We start from the raw sequence: 20,419 nt of genomic DNA, 5'->3' as shown, positions 1-20,419 counted from the left end.
AATCCTCTGTTTTGTAGATGACAAAAATGAGATCTGAAAAGGTCAATTAAATTAGGTAAATACATATAGTTTTATAGCCTAGTTGCCACAGAAAATGCAGAGTGCCTAGTTCAGGTGAAAGTATGCTCCCAATATAGGCTAAAAAATTAATCATTGTTTATCTGAAATTCAAATTTAATTAGGCATCCTGTATTTTTATTTGCGAAATCTGACAACCCTAAATTTTCGGGGGATGGAGGTAAGGTCATGGCAGGAACCAGAGTCTGCCTTTGTATGAGCTGTTTGGGAAGAAGAGAAAAAAGAGAAAGAAGCAAAAGAAACACAATAGTTCTTAGAAGGGAAACCCACTAATGAACCCCTCTCTCTCCTTTTGATCCTTTGTACATGGTGGGTGGGTGTGTGTGTGTGTGTGTATACACACGTATGGGTACTTGTGTCTTATTGACGCAAGGATTATGGTATTGAGGAAAATTACTGACAGTGATACTGATTACAGATACTGACAAGAGTGAAAAGATGAAAAACAATAAAAATGTGGTTAGTTTAAAAGCAACACTAATGACTGCATTTAAATAAACTGCCTCTGATTTATGCCCAACTGGCACACAGCCCAATCACAATTTTGCTTATTCCCAATCTTTGCATTTTCAGAGAACCATAAAATGTTTCTAAAGGGTCTGAGAAATCACCTAGTCCAACCTTGACATTTACAGATGAAGTAACCAAGACTCAGAAGAAGTGACAAACCCAGGACTACCCTGCCTAAGAATTTAAATAATAGAACAATATTTTTTGAGGGCTTACTAAGTGCCAGGCATTTTTCTAAATGCTCTACTTGTAGTATCACATTTAATCATCACAACAATCCTATAATCATTCTCATCATTCAAACGAAGCAAATTGAGGCAGATAAAGTTATGTAATTTAGCTAAGGTTCGAGGTTATACAGCCGATAAGGAGAAGTACCTGCTAAAAACCCAGAGTTTGGCACCAGATCTGCACATTCAATCGTGAAACCCTGCAGCCTCTCCAGTAAGATGAGTTTATATCACTAAACACGTTCATCCATGTAAACTTTCATGTTTATTGCTCCAGTAGCACGGCTTTGCAGTTAATAACAAGGTCACTGGAATACAGCTTATAGAAAGTCAGTTGGAAGCTGTTACCATACATGTCAGTTTCAGAGTCAAAACAGTTACCTGCTCCCTTACAAACAAACCAGCCCTACACACAGGCCCCTTGGTATGATCAATTTCGTTTTCTTTATTTTTTTTTTTGAAACTTTTAAAATGAAATACACCAGAGCCTACTATCAAAGCAAACATTAGCCCTGAGATAGAGTTTTATGAGTTCACCTTTTGAGTAGTTTGTGAAAGAAAAGAAGACGAAAAAAAAGAAAACGAGAGAGAAAGAGAGAGAGAGAAATCAAAACAGAGAAGAAGCCTTCTTTATTCATTGTTAGCCATAAAATAAATGGAGGACTCTTAGGAAGAGGCCCTCTTGTTCGCATGCTGCCAGCCAGACTTATGTGCTCCCACAGCTAGGGCTGTAACTATCTCCAGCAAGAATAATCCCCGTCCTCAACATTACATTTACTTAGTTTTACATTCAACTTGTCTTCTTCTCTATCTTTCAGGAGATTATCAACCCCTTGCATTCAGAGGACCAAATCACTTTGTCCATTTCCAGACCCCGTTTCCCTGTTTATCAAAGGTAGAGGATTAAGCCTGCCTATGTCTGCTTCGATAGCGTGTCTTCCCAAAGCAATCCTTCCTGTGACACAGAAGCCTGTCCCAGTTTAAAAAAAAAAACGAAAGTGAGGCTGCCATCGGGATTCTCGGAAGCTCCAGGGTCTAGGTCTGCAGGGTCCACCTGGGAGACACCAGGACTCCGCCGACCCGCCAAAGCAGGAATTAGGAGCACTGTCTTCCTGGCCTCTGCACTGCGGCTGAAGGAAGCATTCGTTCGATAAGTTTCACAATTCTACTATCAAGTACATCACCAAGTCCATCCAGAGACAGACCAGCTCCTCCCCTGCCCCTGCAGGAAACTGGCAAGGGTGCCTTTGAAATGAGCGTAGCTTCTTGCAAAACAAATCCACATCCTCTCTCCTTCAGAAAGGTGGCAGTGTTGCCCTGCGGTTTTGACCAAATTGCAAAGTGGTGGCCATGTCTCTCGTGGATTAACAGACCAACCACCTCACCTCACCACGGAAAGGAAAGGATGGATTAATCCACTGCAGAACCGAGTGCCTGGCAGACCTGCCCCGGATCTTCGGGGCACTGAGTCTTGCAGCTGCCTCCGTTCTCAAGTTTTCATCTCGCTTTGACGGTACAGAGCCATAGAAAATCTCCAGTGGACCCCACAGACATCTAAAAGCCAGGAGCGTCTAAGCAAGTCCCAGAGGACCCTACTTTCCAGCATCCACTCTTCTCATTTTTTGGTAACATCCGTCCAAGTGAAATGCTGCGTGGTCCCACTTAGAAGGGCTATGGAAAACTTAGCAAACTATGCCAGCATCCTTCTAACACCTGTTATGGGAAATGTTCACATCACAGTTTATATAAAGTGACCCATCTTCTAAGCGGACGTTGTACCATTTATTGAGCAGTTTGTTACCACTTTTATAAAACCGATATTCTACACAGAGCTATTGAGAAAGAACCAAAGAAGTCTCCCCGTCTCAGTGTGGAGACCCACACACATCAACACCTTCCAGGGGCGAGTTGCCACCCTATGTGTGAGGCAGTTAAAGGCCCGTCTCCTCTCCACTCACCTTCACTCAGCGTCCTCTGAGAAGTTCCTCTATCGCCACTAACACAGACATTTGGGGGAAAAGTCTCCATTTATAAACATCAGATGGTTTGGGAAAAAATATTTGTGGCACTGGACTTCTTTTTTTCCTACAGTGATGTCATTTTAAATACTTGGTGTGCTCCAAATTTGCTATTTTTACTTCCCCCAAGTGACTTTTTTTGGGAAATACATTTGTTTGGATTAGCTCCATTTGAAGTGACTCCTGTATCTAATACAACAGCATCAGGTTCATGGTCTCAGCAATTCTGACTGATACTGTGCAGCTCTCCAACTTGAAATCCCCTATTTGCTCATTTTCAAGGTTATTCCTGTTGGATGGACCCCTCCAGAATTTCTACTCGCAAATATAGAGACAAAAGTAAAAGGACTGGCCTTTTCACAAACAAAAACCACACTCTATGACTCAAAGCATTTACAACAGAAGACATTAAAGGCCCCCCAAGGCACATAAAATTCTTCACTTGCCAAATGTGCTTTTGGGGAACAGAGTTGAAGTAGCCAAGGCGCTGGCTTTGAAACATTTATTGGAAAGCAGTGTGGAGTTGAGACGTGCAGAAGAGGAAAAGTTGAAGAAGGAATGCCAAGTGCCTTAGCCCTACCTGATCTGAACTTGCTCCTAATCAGCAAAGAGTGCTCAGACCCCAGGAGTGTCATGTTGAGTCTCAGCGAGCCGCTGGTCCCTTGGCCAGATGGCCCCTGACTTCCACCAGGAACGGGCTCCCGGGAGCCCAGTTGACCGCAGTTAACAACCCAGAATTCATCCAACTCTCCGCGAGCTCCCCCGGGTAGGAGTACAGTGGCAGCCAGTGACCGAAACCAGTGTCCCCAGAAAAGTGGCGGCCTCGCCGCGCGGGGCTACTCCACTCTCAGCTGGCGGGACCCTGCGCCTCCTCGGGGTCTGGCGGGGCGCCGCGGCATCCCAGGCGTGCGCGGCTGATGTCATAGGCTGCCCGCGCTCCTCGAGCATCCCCACCACGCCTTTATGAAGGTCCCCAGTTTGCTATCTGATCCTTTTTTACTACTGACAGGAGCTCAGCCAATCAGGAGTGGCGAGCGGGGCCCGGGACTCGGAGCAGCCGGAGGAGTCCCGGGAGCCGGTCTGAACTCTTGGCTGCCGGCGGCGCGGGGGCGGGCAGCTGGGATGCGGAGGGCGCGCGCGGGGGGCGGAGCCTGGAGCCGGGAGCCGCGGGGAGGGGAGGGGCGCCGCGCTGCGTCTGGCGCGCAGGTGGGCGGGCCAGGTGGGAGGGTGGGGACCCCGGGGGGGAGGGGCGTGGCCCACCCCGGGAGGGGACTTGCGCGCCCGCGCACCCGGGGCGCACCGCGCTTGGCAGGCAGGCTGGCTGGACCCCTGGCAAATAACCGAGGCTTCCAACGCACCAGGGTGCGCACATTCTCCGTTTGCGCAGGCAGAGACGGAGCGTACATGTCGCAGTTCCCGTATCAAACCTGGATACACGTCCACGGAGAAAACGGAACGCCTTTCGTTTTTCTGGGATATGCTCTTTTTGGACAAACCTGACTCAGGCTGCCTGCAGGTGCAGCCAGGACACAGTGCTCTCCCTCCTGGGGGAGATACACGAGTTGGAAGCCCTTTGGGGGCGCTCAGTAGAGTGGGACTCAGGGAGGGAGGGTCTCTGGAGCAGAGGGATGTCCGAGCCGGGTTTGGGCTCAGCTTGTAAAGGCTAAAAGACTTTTCCCACGAGCGAGTCCCGAATCCAACACCAAGTGATTGCGCATCCAGAACGTGCCAGGTGTGATAGGCTCGTCTGTAAATAAAACAAAGACCTGCTCTCAGAGAAGCTTGCTTAATCGTTGGCAGCACATTAAATAACACCGAACTATATACACACAGAGTGCTGGGTTGAATTTATTTGCAACCTTCTATGCACGTGGGCGTCGAAGTATCATCTACTACATGCACGCCTGCTTATGTCTGAGAGCGCTAAAGCCTTCAAAGATCCGTGGGTGACAGATGAAGACCTCATATGACCACAGCTCCTGGGACAGCTTCTAATGCTCTGAGTTTGGGCCTTGCCCAAATTCTCGGATCCTTGAGTTCACCCTTTGGAACTGACCAGTCGTTGGTATAAATGAGGTCTTCCGGACTAGACCATTTAATTCCTGATACGTCAGAAAGGCGGAGCAATCCCATCCTTGTTCCTCTTGGGGACAGAGTCCTGTCCCCAGAGGCCTGTTTACAGGGCATGAGATGTGCATGAGTATCTCAGTCACTACGAAACATACTCATACACAAGGCATCTCTTTCCTAGTCCCGCTGGAATAAATTATCACAACTTGAGTGGTTTAAAGCGACAAGAATTTATTATCTTGCAGTTCTGGAGGTCAGAAGTCCTAAGTGGGTCTCACTAGGCTGACATCACAGTATTATCAGGACTGCTTTCCCTTGTGGAAGATTTAGGGGAGAATAGTTTCCTTGCCCTTTCCAGCTTCTAGAGGGCGCCCATGATTTTTGTCTCTGGCTTCTTCCTTCACGTTCAAAGCCAGCATGATGGGTCAAGTTCTTCTCACGTGATATGGCCCTGCCCTTTCGTCTCTGCCTCCCTCCTCATTTTAAGGACCTTGTCATTATACTGGGCCCACCTGGATAAACCCTGTTGTTAAGGTCAGCTGATTATCGACCTTCATTCCACCTGCATCTTTAACCCTTCTTTGCCATGTGATGTAACATACAGATTCCTGGGGTTTAAGATGTGAACATAGCGGGTAGGGGCATTATGATATCTGTGACACAGAGTGACCCCTCTTCCTACCAGCCTGTTCTTGTCCTCAGTTGAACCCCAGGCTCCTGATCTTCAATGAAAAGAGGTCAAGTGGAGGGAGGTTTGGGAATAGAGACGCCCAGGAGCCTGGAAGAACTCTGGCCAGCTTTCGGATACCTGTGGCAGGGAGGTACTTGACAGGGAGGAGACCGGTGGGAGAAGGAATATTGCTAAATTATCTGAGCAGAGAAAAAACTATTCTGAGCCACATTAAAAAAAAAAAGCCAAACAGATTATTATCCTGAGGGCTGTGGAGCGATACATGGCAACTTGGCGGAGAATTCTTCTTGCAGTGAAAGTCGGGATAAGGGTCTGCCTGACCCAGATGAGTTGGACAGGAGTGGACTGTTTTCCCTCTGCAGGCCTGAGAGCGTGTGTGTGTGCGCGTGTGCGTGTGCGTGTGTGTGTGTGTGGGGGGGTTCTTTTTTGAGTAAGTTTGGGAAATGCTGGTAACCGTAGCCTTCCTCAAGTTTCCCATCGGAGTGTGGAGCTGCTGACATCAGCCCTCTGGGATTTATACCCCCTATGGCGTGGAATATCTATGGATATAAATATGCTCGTATAGAAGCTCATCCTTCCCCCCTCTATGCAAGCATTTTTTTATGAAAAAAAATGTTTTTGGTGGAATTTAAAGAGGATGTTCCCGAGGGAAACAGATGTCCCAAGCTGCTGTGCTTTGGGAGCAGCGGGGCGAACGCAGCAACGGCAGGCCCCCAGGCTCTGTCCTGCAATTTGATCACACTGGCAGCACTTCTCGGGGGCCTCGCTATCCCCCTGAGGTCTAGAGTGAGCCCGGGATGCGATGTGATGTAAGGGAGGGACTTGAGCTGCTGGGAAGCTCTCCATTTGAATCTAAGCTACCCCTGTGACCTCGAGTAAGTGACTGAAGTCTTCTGAGACGCTGAGCATCTTCGTGTAAAATGGAGTGAGAAATGCTCACTTCCCAGAAGTGTTGGGGCACTGAAACAAAACAGTACATCTGGAAGAATAATAATTACCCGGAACAATTCTTCCTGCGTGTTTTACGTCCTTCTCTTTACCCTCCCCCCTTCTGCATCCATTCTTGATGATACCAGGTAATCCCAAATCCTTTTCCCTGGTTGTGGCTTTCCTTTCCTTTGCCCTCAGGTACCTAAGGCTGTGTAAGAACTTACCACGGATCTAGCAGCTTGCAACAGCCCACACGTTTCTTTTTTTTCCAATTTACTTATTTATTTATGGCTGCGTTGGGTCTTCGTTGCTGCGCGCGGGCTTTCTCTAGTTGCGGCGAGCAGGGGCTACTCTTTGTTGTGGTGCGCGGGCTTCTCATTGCTGTGGCTTCTCTTGTTGTGGAGCACGGGCTCTAGGCACGCAGCCTTCAGTAGTTGTGGCTCGTGGGCTCTAGAGCGCAGGCTCAGTAGTTGTGGCGCACGGGCTTAGTTGCTCCGTGGCATGTGAGATCTTCCTGGACCGGGGCTCAAACCCGTGTCCCCTGCATTGGCAGGCGGATTCTTAACCACTGCGCCACCAGGGAAGCCCTCACACGTTTCTTGTCTCCAGTTTCCACGGGTCAGGATTCAGGGCCTGGCTCTGCTGGCCCACTGCTCAGGACCTCACAGGCTGTAATCCAGGTGTTGGCTGGGGCTGTGGTCTCATCAGAGGCTCAGCGTCCTTTTCTAAACTCACTGGTTGTTGGTAGAATCCAGTTCCTTGCAGCTCTAGAACTCATCGTGGCTTGCTTCTTCAAGGCCAGCAGGAGAATCTCACTCTCAGGGAAGATTCTTTTAAAGGCCTCACCTGATTAGGCCAGACACATCCAGGATAAACTCCCTTTTGATTAACTCAAAGTCATACTAATTAGGAACCTTAATTATACCTGCAAAACCTCTTTACTTTGACCATAGAACAGAATCTAATCATGGCAGTGTCATCTGTCACATCACCCACCCCTCCCAGCTACAGATGAATGGATAAAGAAGATGTGGTCTATATATACAATGGAATATTATTCAACCATAAAAAAGAATGAAGCATTTCATTCTTCATTTCATTCATGCAGCTACAAATGGCAACTAGAGATGATCATACTAAGCGAACTGAGTCAGAAAGAGAAAGACAAATACCATATGATATCACTTATGCGTGGAATCTAAAACATGACACAAATAGACATATCTATGAAACAGAAACAGACTCACAGACATGGAAAACAAACTTATGGTTACTAAAGGGGAAAGGGGATGGGGGAGGGATGGATTGGGAGGCTGGGGTTAGCAGATGCAAACTAGTGTATATAGGATGGATAAACAACAAGGTCCTACTGCATAGTACAGGGGACTATATTAATATCCTGGGACAAACCATAATGGAAAATTTTTTTTAAACAAAAACTGAGTGCTAAATTAGAAATGTGGTGGGTAATGTAGCGTATCACCTCTGATTGACAACTGACTAGAGCATGAAGATTCAGTTCTTTCTCGTGGGACCCTGAAGTCAACTGACTGGAAATGGCAACTCAGAAATGCCTCCTAGTTACATCCTGGTTTCCTCTTCCCACCTGGAACTCTCGAGAATTCTCAGCTCCTCCCAGCACCCATAGCACCAGTGCAAGTCCCTTAAGTTTAAGCTTCATGGCCTTCACAGTAAATCCATCTCTGGGGCCAGTGGAACATGTGTGCGGGCTCAGGGAGATTCATGCAGTCCCGCTTGGCGACCCCTGCGATGAAATTTGTGCTCTAATCTCCAAGGGGCTCCATCTAGATCCTGGGATGGAGGGGGTGAAATCTGGACTACCAATGACCTGCTTAAGGAATACAGCCTCCACCTATCAATTTCAGTGTCAATTTCCTGTCAATTTCAGCCTATCAGTCTCAATTCCAGAAATGTTTATAAAGCACAGACCTTGTTCTAGCACTGTAAGGGTTATAAAGATAAAGCAGATATGATCCTGGACCTCCAGGGGACAAGAATAGAGTGGCAGGGCCTCCACAAACTCCCAATAAACCAGAAATCCAATGTCATTATTACACTAGTAATGTAATGAGATCTCAGATGGAACTCGTGTGACCCAGCCTATTAATATAGCCTGTTTTCTTTCATGAACCTGAGTACAAAAGAACTTTTGCCTGCTTTAAACAAAGACTTTAAGTTAAACAAATGTAAAGAAAGTAGTTTCAGTGGAAAGTATCTGTCACAGCTCCTTCTTCTTCCCCTGCTTGCCAGCAATACCTCTCACTTTTCCCTTCTTTCACTTCTCTATCCTAGCTCCTGCCCAGGAAAAGGGAATCCAATTTGATAATTCAGAGTTAGAGCCACTGAGGTGGGCCACATTTGCTGGAGGACAGGGTCACTATGTTAAAAAAGTCATGCATCTGTCATCACCTCCTCTTCAGCTTCTTCCTTGCTGCTCTCACTTTAAGAGGGTGGGAGGAGCATAGATCCGAAATAAAGAATGTGCATCTGCCCCTATGTTTGCAGCAGCTCTATTCACAATAGCCAAGACACTGAAGCAACCTAAATATCCATCAACAGATGAATGGATAAAGAAGATGTGATACATATATACATGGAATATTACTCAGCCATAAAAAAGAACGAAATAATGCCATTGGCAGCAACATGGATGGAACTAGAGATTATCATACTAAGTGAAGTAGGACAGAAAGAGGACAAATGCCATATGATATCACTTATATGTGGAATCTAAAATATGGGGTAGGGATGGAGTGGGAAGTTGGGGTTAGCAGATGTAAGTTATTATGTATAGAATGGATAAACAACAAGGTTCTACTGTATAACACAGAGAACTGTATTCACTATCCTATGATGAACCATAATGGAAAAGAATATAAAAAAGGAATGTGTATATATGTATAACTGAATCACTTTGCTGTCCAGTAGAAATTAACACAACACTGTAAATCAACTATACTGCAACTTAAAAAAAAATGTGCATTTAACAGTGTTTGAATCAATCTATACCAGTCGTCCCAGCTCCATTACGAGTATTGCTTAATCTGGTTTGCACTGAATTTATGCAATGATGGTGTCCCTGGGTCCAGGGTATATGCAAGAGCCTGTCACACTGCTGTGACTTGCTTGCCATGGAGAGTATGGAATTTGGAAGTGTGAGGCCCACAGCTGGACTCATGGTTGTCATTCAGTATTGGATGGGTACCATTTGCATGGTGCAAATTCTTCAATTCCCCTTTGTTTTGTCTATTTTTTTTTTTTAATTTATTTTGGCTGCATTGGGTCTTCGTTGCTGCACACGGGCTTACTCTAGTTGTGGCGAGCGGGGGCTACTCTTCATTGCAGTGTGTGGGCTTCTCGTTGCGGTGGCTTCTCTTGTTGCGGAGCACGGGCTCTAGGCATGCAGGCTTCAGTAGTTGTGGCTCATGGGCTCTAGAGTGCAGGCTCAGTAGTTGTGGCGCACGGGCTTAGTTGCTCTGCGGCATGTGGGATCTTCCCAGACCAGGGCTCGAACCCATGTCCCCTGCAGTAGCAGGCGGATTCTTAACCGCTGCGCCACCAGGGAAGCCCTGTTTTGTCTATTCTGTGAGGGTACTAGGACGACAAATAATTACCTACTTGTCCAATAGACACTTGTCAGTTTTTGTCTTTCTAGATTCTCTCAGGGATGAGGCATTGTTGGTCCTTTCCCACATATCCAAATGCCTTCTCCACTGGGGTTTCCCCAAAGCTCTTCAAAACAACAGGTGCAACACCTAACTTATACTTCCACTCACCAAGTTTCCCTACAAACCTACTCTTTCTCCTACAGTTCCTGTTGAGTGAACAGGACAGTAGCCCCCGAGTTTCTGGCTTGGGAGATGGCCCACCATCCCTTCATTCGCCCCATCACCAATCTGTCACCGTGCTTTTTCCGTTCTCCACCTAAATACCTTTTGAACCTACCCCTTAATTTGCTCCTAATGCCTCTTCCTTACTTCAGGACCCCCTTGGTTTTTTCCTGGATTATTACCAGTGTCTCTTGAGTGGTTGCCCTTCTCTTTCCCTGCTCCAACCCATCTTCCATGTTGTCATCAAAATGGTACTTCTAAATCATAAGCAGGATCAGTCTGCTTCCTGCCTACATCTTTCTTTGGCTCCCTACTGCTGAAGGATAACGTCCACACCCCTAAGTACGACATGGAGAACTCCACGTAATTTGGCCCCATTAACTCCTACTTCATTTCCTGCCTTTCTTCCCGTTTCATCCTCTGTATACTTGCAATAACAAAGAATTTTAAAAACACTGAGGCTTTTCTCTCTCTTCCTTTCCTGTTTCTTTCTTTTTTTAAAATATTTATTTATTTATTTAGGCTGCACCGGGTCTTAGTTGCAGCACGCGGACTTCTTAGTTGCGGCATGCACGTGGGATCTAGTTTCCAGACCAGGGATCGAACTCGGGCCCCCTGCACTGGGAGCGCAGAGTCTTACCCACTGGACCACCAGGGAAGTCCCCCTTCCTTTCCTGTTTCTTTTACCTAGAATTCCTTCTTCCTTTCTCTGTCTAGAGACATCCTACTTATACCTCAAAACCCAATTCAAACTTCACCTTATTCAGAAAACCTTTGACAGGCCCAGGCAGAATTAATCACACCCTCCTTGCTTTGCTGCTTTCATATCTTGCTTATACTTTGTTATTGCATTGATCAAGGAGTATTATGGATTACTTTTGACATGAACATCCCTCCACTAGTTTCTAGGTATTGGGGGACAGAAATGTCCTTTTCATTTATCTGTAGCCCATTATCTATTTTTCCTTTTGTCCTATTTTGCTAATTTCCTGTATTAATCCTCTCATAATAAGCTGCCCTTTGACATACTTTGTATTTGAATTATTGTCTACAGAATAGTGTTTCTGGTTTTTGATCTTCTCTTCTTCAAATATATTATACATTTCTTGAGGGCTTTGGCTACATCTTAGATGCTTTATCTCTACCAAGGCGTCTTAAATGGTGGTTTTCAAATAGTTGTTATAACAGGGGTTGGTTGGATGACGCCTGGGGTGTAAGGACTGTTTGGTTCTGATTCACTCCATTCAGGGCCCGATGCAAACTTATACACTTTCCAGAGATGACGAAACCGCTTCTGATTCATAAAGTGTGATCTGATGTGGGAGTGTGCTTTCTCTTCCAAATCTTTTTTTTTTTTTTTTTTTTTTGCAACTGGTCACATTCTGTTTCCTAACTCTTCCCTTTGCTTCAGTCGCCTGCCATCTCCCCCGCTCCCCAGAAAACAGAATGGAGGCCCATAAATCCCTGACCTGCTTCAGATGACCTTACAAATCACGCATGCCTAGTCTCATTAACCCTGGACGCCTATTATGGCCAAGGAATGGAGAAGCACCGCCCCAGCAGGGAGGGGCGGGGCAGGGCCAGCGGTGCTGCTTCCTGGACCCCAATCACTCAACAACTTTCCAAACCTCACCTTTATCTCACCCCACGTTTCCAGGGCTGTGAGTCAGGGAGGAGAGCTTTTAGTTCTAGGGGACGTGGTCTAGAAAGGCTATTTCTTTCCCCTTGGAAACACCATACAGAAAGTTAGAACAGGTTAACTGAAACTGACATCTGACCATTATAATTAGTACATTCCAAGTGAGAATGTCTGAAAAGGGAAAATTCCAAGTGCTGTTCCAACCAGCTATGACAACAGGAAAGAAAATTCATGGTGGGAGGCTTGTTAACCAGGAATACCCTCAGCTTGTCTCAGTAAAAGGAAACTTGAAAAAAAAAAAAATCGTTCATTTCAGCAAATAGCCAATGGACCTTCAGACCCACTAAATGCTTCTGCCACAAAATTCCTCCTTATGGATATGATTTGAACAGATATGCCAGTTTGATAGAAATGGATTCCTGAAACTCTCAGACTGAAACCTACACAATGTTCAGGCAGGGGTTGCAATCCTTAGTAGTTCTCTTTTTATAAGATTTGTTTTTATTAAGACTTAATTTTTTTAGAGCAGTTTGAGGTTTGTAGCAAAATTGAGAGGAAGGCACAGAGAGTTCCTGTATCTCCCTCCCCCCAACACGTACGCAACCTCCCCCATTATCAGCATCCCACCCGAGGAATGCATTTGTGACAACTGATGACCCTACACTGAATCATCATTATAACCCGGAGTCCACAGTTCACATTAGGGTTCAGTCTTGCTGTTGTACCTTCTCTGGGTTCGGACAACTGTGTAATGACACGGAGCCACCATTACAGTATCATACAGAGTAGTTTCACTGCCCTGAAAAGATCCTCTGCGCTCCACTTTTTCATCCCTCCCTGCCCTAAGATCTTCCTGTCTTATAATCGCACTATTTTCATGCTTCTTTTCCCCAAGGTCACATGTACTTTTAACTTTTTAAAGCCCTGGAGTGTGTACTTTCCTTTGTAGCCATTCTGGGAGTTCTTTGAGACACTTTTTGACAGCTGAAGTAACTGACGCAGGAGAGAGGGTCACTGATTCATGGGAAGTTGTCCCTCTAGGTAGAGGCAAGACCAGGTCTTGGGTCTCAAGGCCTCTGTGTGGCTGTTCTTCTCACGAGCTCACGCAGCCTCTAATTTGACAGGTGACTCAGAAGCCCACTCTGGTTTCCCTCTCTGGGTATACACGTGCCCAGGCTTCAACAGGTGTTTTCTTTATTCCCCTGGGTGGTCAGTATTCGTGTCAGGGAAAATTTAAACATCTCTTCATTGCTTCCTGGCTCATGCAGGATTTTCTTACAGTACGTTGCCAATTTCTGTTTTTCTTCTGGAAAACTCTTTATTACGAACTGACCTTGGTACTGACCCATTTCCCAAAAAAAAAAAAAAAAAAATCCATAAAAGCCAGGATTTTGTTACATTAGCATTTAAAGCTAAAGAATGGTAACTGTGTGTCAAAGGCTTTCATGACATGAAGCTGGGGGTATCTTCCAGTGTGTCTGAAAGAAAATTTATTAAAAATGACCAAAGATGAATCCCAGAAGATCCAATAAAATGTACATGCCTGCAGAGGGCTGGGTTTGGAAAGGTTATTGAAACATGGAGCCGTTGGGGGTGTAATTTTCCCCTTTGTGGTCAGGTGCAGCAGTGGCATAAAGGCTAGTCATGGCAAAATATGTGGGTTCTGGAGCCAGATGCCTGAATGTAATTGCTTGGTCCCACCTTCTACTACCTGTGTGACCTTGGGCAAGTTACTTAACCTCTCTGCTCTCTGTGCCTCGGTGTCCTCATCTGTAAGATGGTGGTCTAATCCAAAAATTTACAGAGAGGACCTGATAGGTAAATAGATACACATAAAGCACTCAGGACAGAGCCTGGCACGTGGGAAGTTCCCCCAAAAGGAGAGCTCCCCCCCAAAGATGGCGGTGGTGATGGTGATGCTGACAGTCACGCATATCCACTGACCAACCCATTTATGGGCAAAGCTGAGGTGCAGAGAAGCACCTCACATACTTTTTTTTTTTTTTTTACTTTTTGGCTGCACCAGCCGGCATGCAGGATCTTAGTTCCCCGACCAGGAATCAAACCCTCGCCCCCTGCAGTGGAAGCGTGGACTCTTAACCACTGGACCTCCAGGGACGTCCCGCACCTCACATACTTTAAAGTGCTCTACAAATGCTACATATTAGAGTCTGTGAATGCTGATCATTTGGGAAATAACTATTTTCTGTGGTGGAAATAGCCAGAGTCATTTCAAAGCAGTGAGAAAGTCAACATCCTTTAAACACCCTCCAGTTTCATCAGGCCAGGCTGTCCCTGCATGAAATCAGTGCTTCATAGCTGATTGTGGTCCTGCAAGTGGGGGAGCCATTGCCAGGGATGCTGCAGTCACACCCCTGAGCTGCAGGTTTGGACTGGCTGGCATCTGAGTTGTTTCTAAAGATTCCACTGGAAATACAAACGTGGAATGATCCATGCTTAAGTGAATCATAATAATGGAAACAATATTCAATTTTGAGGCATTTAGACTTTGGAAGTTTTATTCTTGCCCTATTTGAAAAGAAAAAAAAAAAAACCCTGCAAACTAATATCTGCTTGGGTGGAAATTTGTGAAGCTAGAACTCAGAACTCTAAAGGCTTTGTGTCCTCGTTTTTTTGTTGTTATTGCTCTATTTGGGTTTGCTGATGGGTGATTTGAAGCTGGACACACACTGCACCTGCCAGAGAATAGAGCCAAGTGTTAAATACCGATCGATACATCTGTCATCCAAAAGTTTTCTGAATCTGGGCTATAACATACATATTTATGTGTATAAACACAATTATGTGTATAATACACATGTATGCAACAGTATTAGCTGACATGAAGTAAATGCTTACTCTACACTAGGGATCTGAATGGTTTTATTATCTCACTTAATACTCACAATGGCCTTAGGAAGTAGGTACACTTTTTATTCCCATCTTGCAGGTAGGGAAACTGGGGTTCAGAGAGAGTACTATCCTCAGACCCAGATGCCGTATCTCAGGGGCCCCCCTATGCTTTGGACTGCCTTCCTTGAAATTTTCTAGGTCTTCTGAGAACTGTGGAGGCCAGCAGAGTCATTTGGGCTAGGTGCTCTGAGCCCAAGTCGGATAGGGTGGGCCCCACTCCCTGGTCTCTGTTTCTCCCCTTTGGGGTGTTCTCTAACCCTCTAGCCTGCGGTGGGGTTGACCAGATGCCCAATGAACTCCAGAACTGCAGCCTAATGAGTCATCTCAGATCCTTGTGACCTGCCCTGGTGCCAGGAGGGCAGCCTGGTGAGCTGATAACTTCCTCTCACTGGTGTGTTATCAGGCTGCCAGAATGGTGCTGCCATGCTGATTTTGAGTTATTCACATTGTTTATACAGACAGGAGCCCTGTCTTTGGGAAAAATATTTTCCCAAAGCCCCTGCTCTAAGCAGCCCTGCTTAGAGGTGAAGCGATTTGACCAAGATCATCCAGCTGCTTAGTGGTAGGGCTGTGATTTGACCTCAGATGTGTCTGAAGTGCTTCACATATTTGTTCTTTATTTTTAAAGATTCTAGGGGTTGTGATGCTTATATATACATTTTGCAGAAAAGATCGACTATCCCTCGACTATCCTAAGTCATTTATTTGCAGATGAGCAAAAAAACCTTTCCACAGTTTTCTTTGATCTGTGACCAGCTACAGGCTAGGCCTACCTTCCATAAGAATATGAATTTGGTAGTCTACCTACATTTATTTATGGGACATCAGAACTTCTCAGGAGTGAATAATGGTTTGGGATTGGTATTATGGCACCAGCCTTTAAGCTGCTCATCACAGATATAGTCTGTGATTAAAGAGACACTGATGGATTTTTAGAGACATTGATGGATTTTAGCTCTTTAGTTGGAAATGATACCTCATCCAGGATCACAGCAAAAGCATTTCTGATATCTGACAAAAGCATCATCCAAAAGAGAGAGAGAGAAAGGGAAAAAAAATCCTACAAACATTCATGACTCTGGAATTTAAAAATTACTGACGTTATTTGTTTATTAAAGATTATAACTCACTTCAACATCACAAAGAGTGAAACCCCTTTAACCAGATAATAAGCACAGCATGTTCTTTATGATAATGCCAACAATAAAACTAGAAGACTTTACAATTTGTTATTTATCGGGTCGACTGGACACATCCTTTTTCTACATGCCAGGCTCGGAAAATTCTTTATTTTCTCTCTCCTTCTTATAAATAAAGACTGCATAGAGCTGACACATTTATCTCAATGCACTTTGCACTATAAAAGCCACATTAGTTGGTATTGGTGCCGAGGTTCCAGAGTTCGCAACTTTGAGGGTGTACGTACATTCTTATTTCCCATCAGCGTTGGAGAAGGGTCTCCCTTTAGCTCATGGCAATGGCAGAACTTGCTTCTAAAATGTTTTTCCAGCATATTTCCTGAATCCATTTATTTTTCTTTATCTTCAGCCACCATGCTAGACCACCCCAACATGCATTTTAAAAAATTTAGATGGTGTAATAACCTCGTAAATATTCTCCCAACTTCCAGTCTCGCCCCTGGAAAGTCCACTCTCTACACGGAAGCCAGATTGATCTTTTTAACATAAATCAGTTTAAAGTCCTCCTTTGCTCAAAACTCGCCAGTGGCTTCCCAATGCCCTCAGGGTTAAACCACACACCTCATCATGGCCACTCCGGATAGCATCTGCTATCTTCTTTTTTCATCTCCCATCTTCCTCCTTCTTCCTCTGTCCTACCCTCCACTCTGGGGAAGGGGTCACAGGGGTGGGGCGGTGCCCGGGAGGTTGACCAATATGGCCAGGGTTGATAGGTTCCTTTGCCCTCTGACTTCCCGGTGTGTCCAGCCAATGGGGAGCTCCGGCAGGGATTCCACGGAGGTGGGAGAGTGAGGTCAGGGCTTTTGCTTCCCCGGGTCCCCTGACCCCAGCAGCATCCCCTGTGAAGACCACAGCTCTCACTAGGCAGTCTTGTCTGTTCTGCTCCCTTCCTGTGGGCCCTGCTGACCACTCCGCTCTCTTCTTTCAGCACTACAAGTGGCCAAGGCGTCTCTCTGCCTGGAACACACTCTCCCAGATCTTTACAGGCCCAGGCTCCAATCACGTAGGAATCAGCTTCGCAGAAAGACCTTCTCTGACCTTCCTCCTTGAAGCAGCCCACTCTTCCCAGCCACTTTCTATCAGTTTCTCTGTTTTGCTTTTTTCCAGTCCCTTATCATGGACTGAAATGATCATATTTAGTTATCTGTTTTTTTGTTTGTGTGTCTGTTTTGTCTCCACTACGGACACCTGGGCAGGAATCTTGTCTCTCTGGTGCTCCTTGGCAACCCCAGTGCCTAGGACTGCACCTTGCACACTGTCGGTGCTCAATAAATGGTTGCTAAGCGTTTGTTGAATGAATCCAATGGGACCATCTCACTTTACAGTTGGAAAAGCTGAGATCTGTGGAAATGGATCTTGTCCAGGGCCCCTCATGGGAACTGAACCAAGATTTTTATGACTCAGGGCTGCCTTTCCAGTTCTCAAGTTCCTGTCTCATTTTAATCCTGTCTTCCCTGTAGAAAGGGGCCTCTCTTCTTTACCTTCTCTTTACTGGCTATGATCTTTAATATAATGAGTAATTCTCCTAAAGCATGGATGTTCTAACCTGTATCTCCCCCCATCTTCCTTTACTCTCTCTTGCTCTCTTTCTTTCCTATGTCCTATCTCCATGCCTTCTTGTAGCTATGAACCACTAATTAAGAGCTAATGTTTAGATACTTGGAAAAAACCATGCTAGGACTGGAGAGCAACTGGGGGAGATCAAGACCTGGGAGACTTTGGAGAAAGTCAGGGACTTCCCTGGTGGTCCAGCAGTTAAGACTCCGAGCTCCCAATGCAGGGGGCCCAGGTTCCCTGGTCAGGGAATGAGATCTCACATGCATGCCGCAACTAAAAGATCCCGCATGCTGCAATGAAGATCCCAAGTGCCGCAACTAAAGACCTGGTGCAGCCAAATAAATAAATAAATAAACATTAAAAAAAAAAAAAAAAAAAAAAAAAGAAAGTCAGAGCATCTGTCTCACACATAGTGATAATAATAGTTACTGCTACTTAATGGATTAGCACTCAGTCTGGACCATACATAGTATGAGGCACTTGGCATATAATCCCTATAAGTTCCTACATCTTCCTCATAGTAATCCCGTGACCTATACATCTTCCTGTTCTTTTACGGGCAGGAGCTGAAATTCAAGGAGGTTAGGAGACGGCTTAAGACACAGGTCCCACTCACCTTAAAACCCTGCACACTACCTTCTCCAAATCTAATGAGGCTCCTGGTAAGTCAGGACAGGGAGCTGCAGGTAACCTGGCCTTCGAAGAGAGGGGGTGAGACAGAAGTAAGAGCCTGATTGGGAGTTCAGCCAGAGCTTGGAAAAATCAGATGTCAGTGGAGGAATGAAGCCCAAGGAGTAGAGAGCATGCGGAGCCACTTTAAGGCTAAGGGGTCGAAATTAGATCTTGAGCCCAAAGTTAGAGATGGGGGTCCATGCAAGGCTCATCACAGAGATGGTGCTTTCTGGCCCTTTGACCTTCTAGTGCCTTCTTTGCAGCTTTAAGACTATTCTTTGGAAAGGACATGGAGAAAAACCACTGATATTCAAGGAGGGTCTTTCTCTCTGACTCAGTAATAGAGGAGATACTGGCTGGACCCTCTCTAGGGCAGAGATAAGTTGCCCTTGAAACACGGTGACTAGCTCTCAGGCCTCATAAAGCAGCAACAAGGACAGAGTTAGGGAGAAGTATTCAGAAGTTAGAAGTGTCTGGCAAAAAAGGAGGAGGCCAGCTGAGGGCCGTGTGGCCCTCAACTGCCAAACAGAAGACTTCAGATCATTGAGTGTCAATTCTTACTTGCAGCGCAAGGTTCGGTACTAAATGTATTTCCTTGACTGCAGTCACCTGCAAATGCCCACTCTCTGCCCCAGAAGAGTTTCTCTCCATTTCACAAAAGGAGTGAATGGACGGAACGGATGGTGAGGCCGCTCCATGAAGGAGGCCGGAGGCAGGTAGGGGCAGCGTCTAGCCATGAGATAGTAATCTCCATGCTTCAAGCACCCCAAAGAAACGTCTTCATGTATTACCATGCCCGGGCTCTTGCGCAATTGACACTAACAAAGAATACTTCTGCACTTTACTAAGTCTACTTTTGAGCCAACCCATGTTTTCATCATAATATTTACTTCTGGGTAAATAGGCTAAATTCTCCGATTCTGATACAAAACAGAAAGATCAGAGAATGAAAATAAATAGACATGGCTGTTTAAAGATCATGTAAAATGTTTTCTAGCAGCATAAATATTTGATTGTAAAACTTTCAATATGTTGTGTCTATTAACTAGTAATGTACAATATTTAAATAATTCAGCCAGCCCAAGTAGGCCAGGGTCATTTTGGGAGGATAGAGTGAAGGCCCAACCTGGCAAGATGCCCACTTGCAGTCATAACACAAGCCCGAGACTGGCCCCAGACACTATCCATTCCATCTGGAGCTCTTCGGTCAGGCCAAGCCACAGACAAGAACAGAGGGTTGAATGAAACACTCGGGGACATGGAAAACTTCCCTATCACTTTCCATTGCTAATTTGGTTTGCTCAGAAGCTTCTGTGTGTCATTTATATTTGGACCTTCAGATGTTCAACCAGTTGGTACTCTTCGGCATGATTCTTTGATTTTTGTGTGTGTGTTTGGAGGTTGGGGATGGGGGGAATATTTCTAAAAGGCCATCCAGGACTTCGGTGGAATTACTCTGAAATTCCACACATTGTCACTGATATCCCTGACTCTCTACCTGTATAATCTGGCAAAGAGCATTTGATTTACAGTCAGGAGGCCTGAGTTTGGGAGGCCTTTTTAACCATCTAAATTCAGGCAGTTCTCTGAATCTCTTTGGGCCTCACCTTCATCATCTGTGAAATGGGACTAAGATGTTTCCTGGCTGTTCCACTGTGTGGTTGGGAGGGTGAAACATGAAAATGAGAGAGAACAATGAAAAGTATGGAAGTTCTCTAAAGGACAGTCCTCACTTAAGGGATCATTGCATTCACATGAGAGTGTATACCTTACTGTATGCGCTCCCCCCTCTGACACCGAGCCTAGCACATTGTAAATCTCTTTATAAGTTTGCTGATAGAATAAATAAGCATTGTTGGTAGCCTACACGGTCCTCTCCTCACTCAGTTCTGCAAGAAGTGTGCTTAGAACTTCCAAGAATGAAGAGCCGCAGCTGATCAAGATTACAATGGGCCCTCAGCGTTCTCAAGGGATACACCCCGCAGTCTTGAGAATCCTCAAGTTCCTGAATAAAACTGAAGACGAGAAGGACAAAGCTGCAGTGAGATGCTGAGATGCTGA

General features: G+C 45.6%; 1 protein-coding gene across 5 annotated transcripts in view; it reads right to left on the bottom strand.

The window, feature by feature from the left end:
• MYOCD (myocardin) overlaps window positions 1-20,419 on the bottom strand; it is a 249,407-nt gene that overhangs the window by 84,986 nt on the left and 144,002 nt on the right. For 4 of the 5 annotated variants that reach the window (XM_059907679.1, XM_059907684.1, XM_059907681.1 and 1 more), the window contains exon 1: window positions 3,417-3,916. The exons of the other annotated variant lie outside the window; for it this stretch is intronic. In XM_059907679.1, the coding sequence (XP_059763662.1) occupies window positions 3,417-3,471 (55 nt within the window). In that variant the 5' untranslated portion in view covers window positions 3,472-3,916. Of the gene's footprint in view, window positions 1-3,416; window positions 3,917-20,419 lie in introns of those variants that run through there. 5 annotated transcript variants of the gene reach the window in all.

Source organism: Balaenoptera ricei, chromosome 20, assembly GCF_028023285.1.
Source record: "Balaenoptera ricei isolate mBalRic1 chromosome 20, mBalRic1.hap2, whole genome shotgun sequence".
NCBI lineage: Eukaryota > Metazoa > Chordata > Mammalia > Artiodactyla > Balaenopteridae > Balaenoptera > Balaenoptera ricei.
Note: the sequence above shows the minus strand (reverse complement) of the source record. Positions and strands in the feature narration are given on the sequence as shown.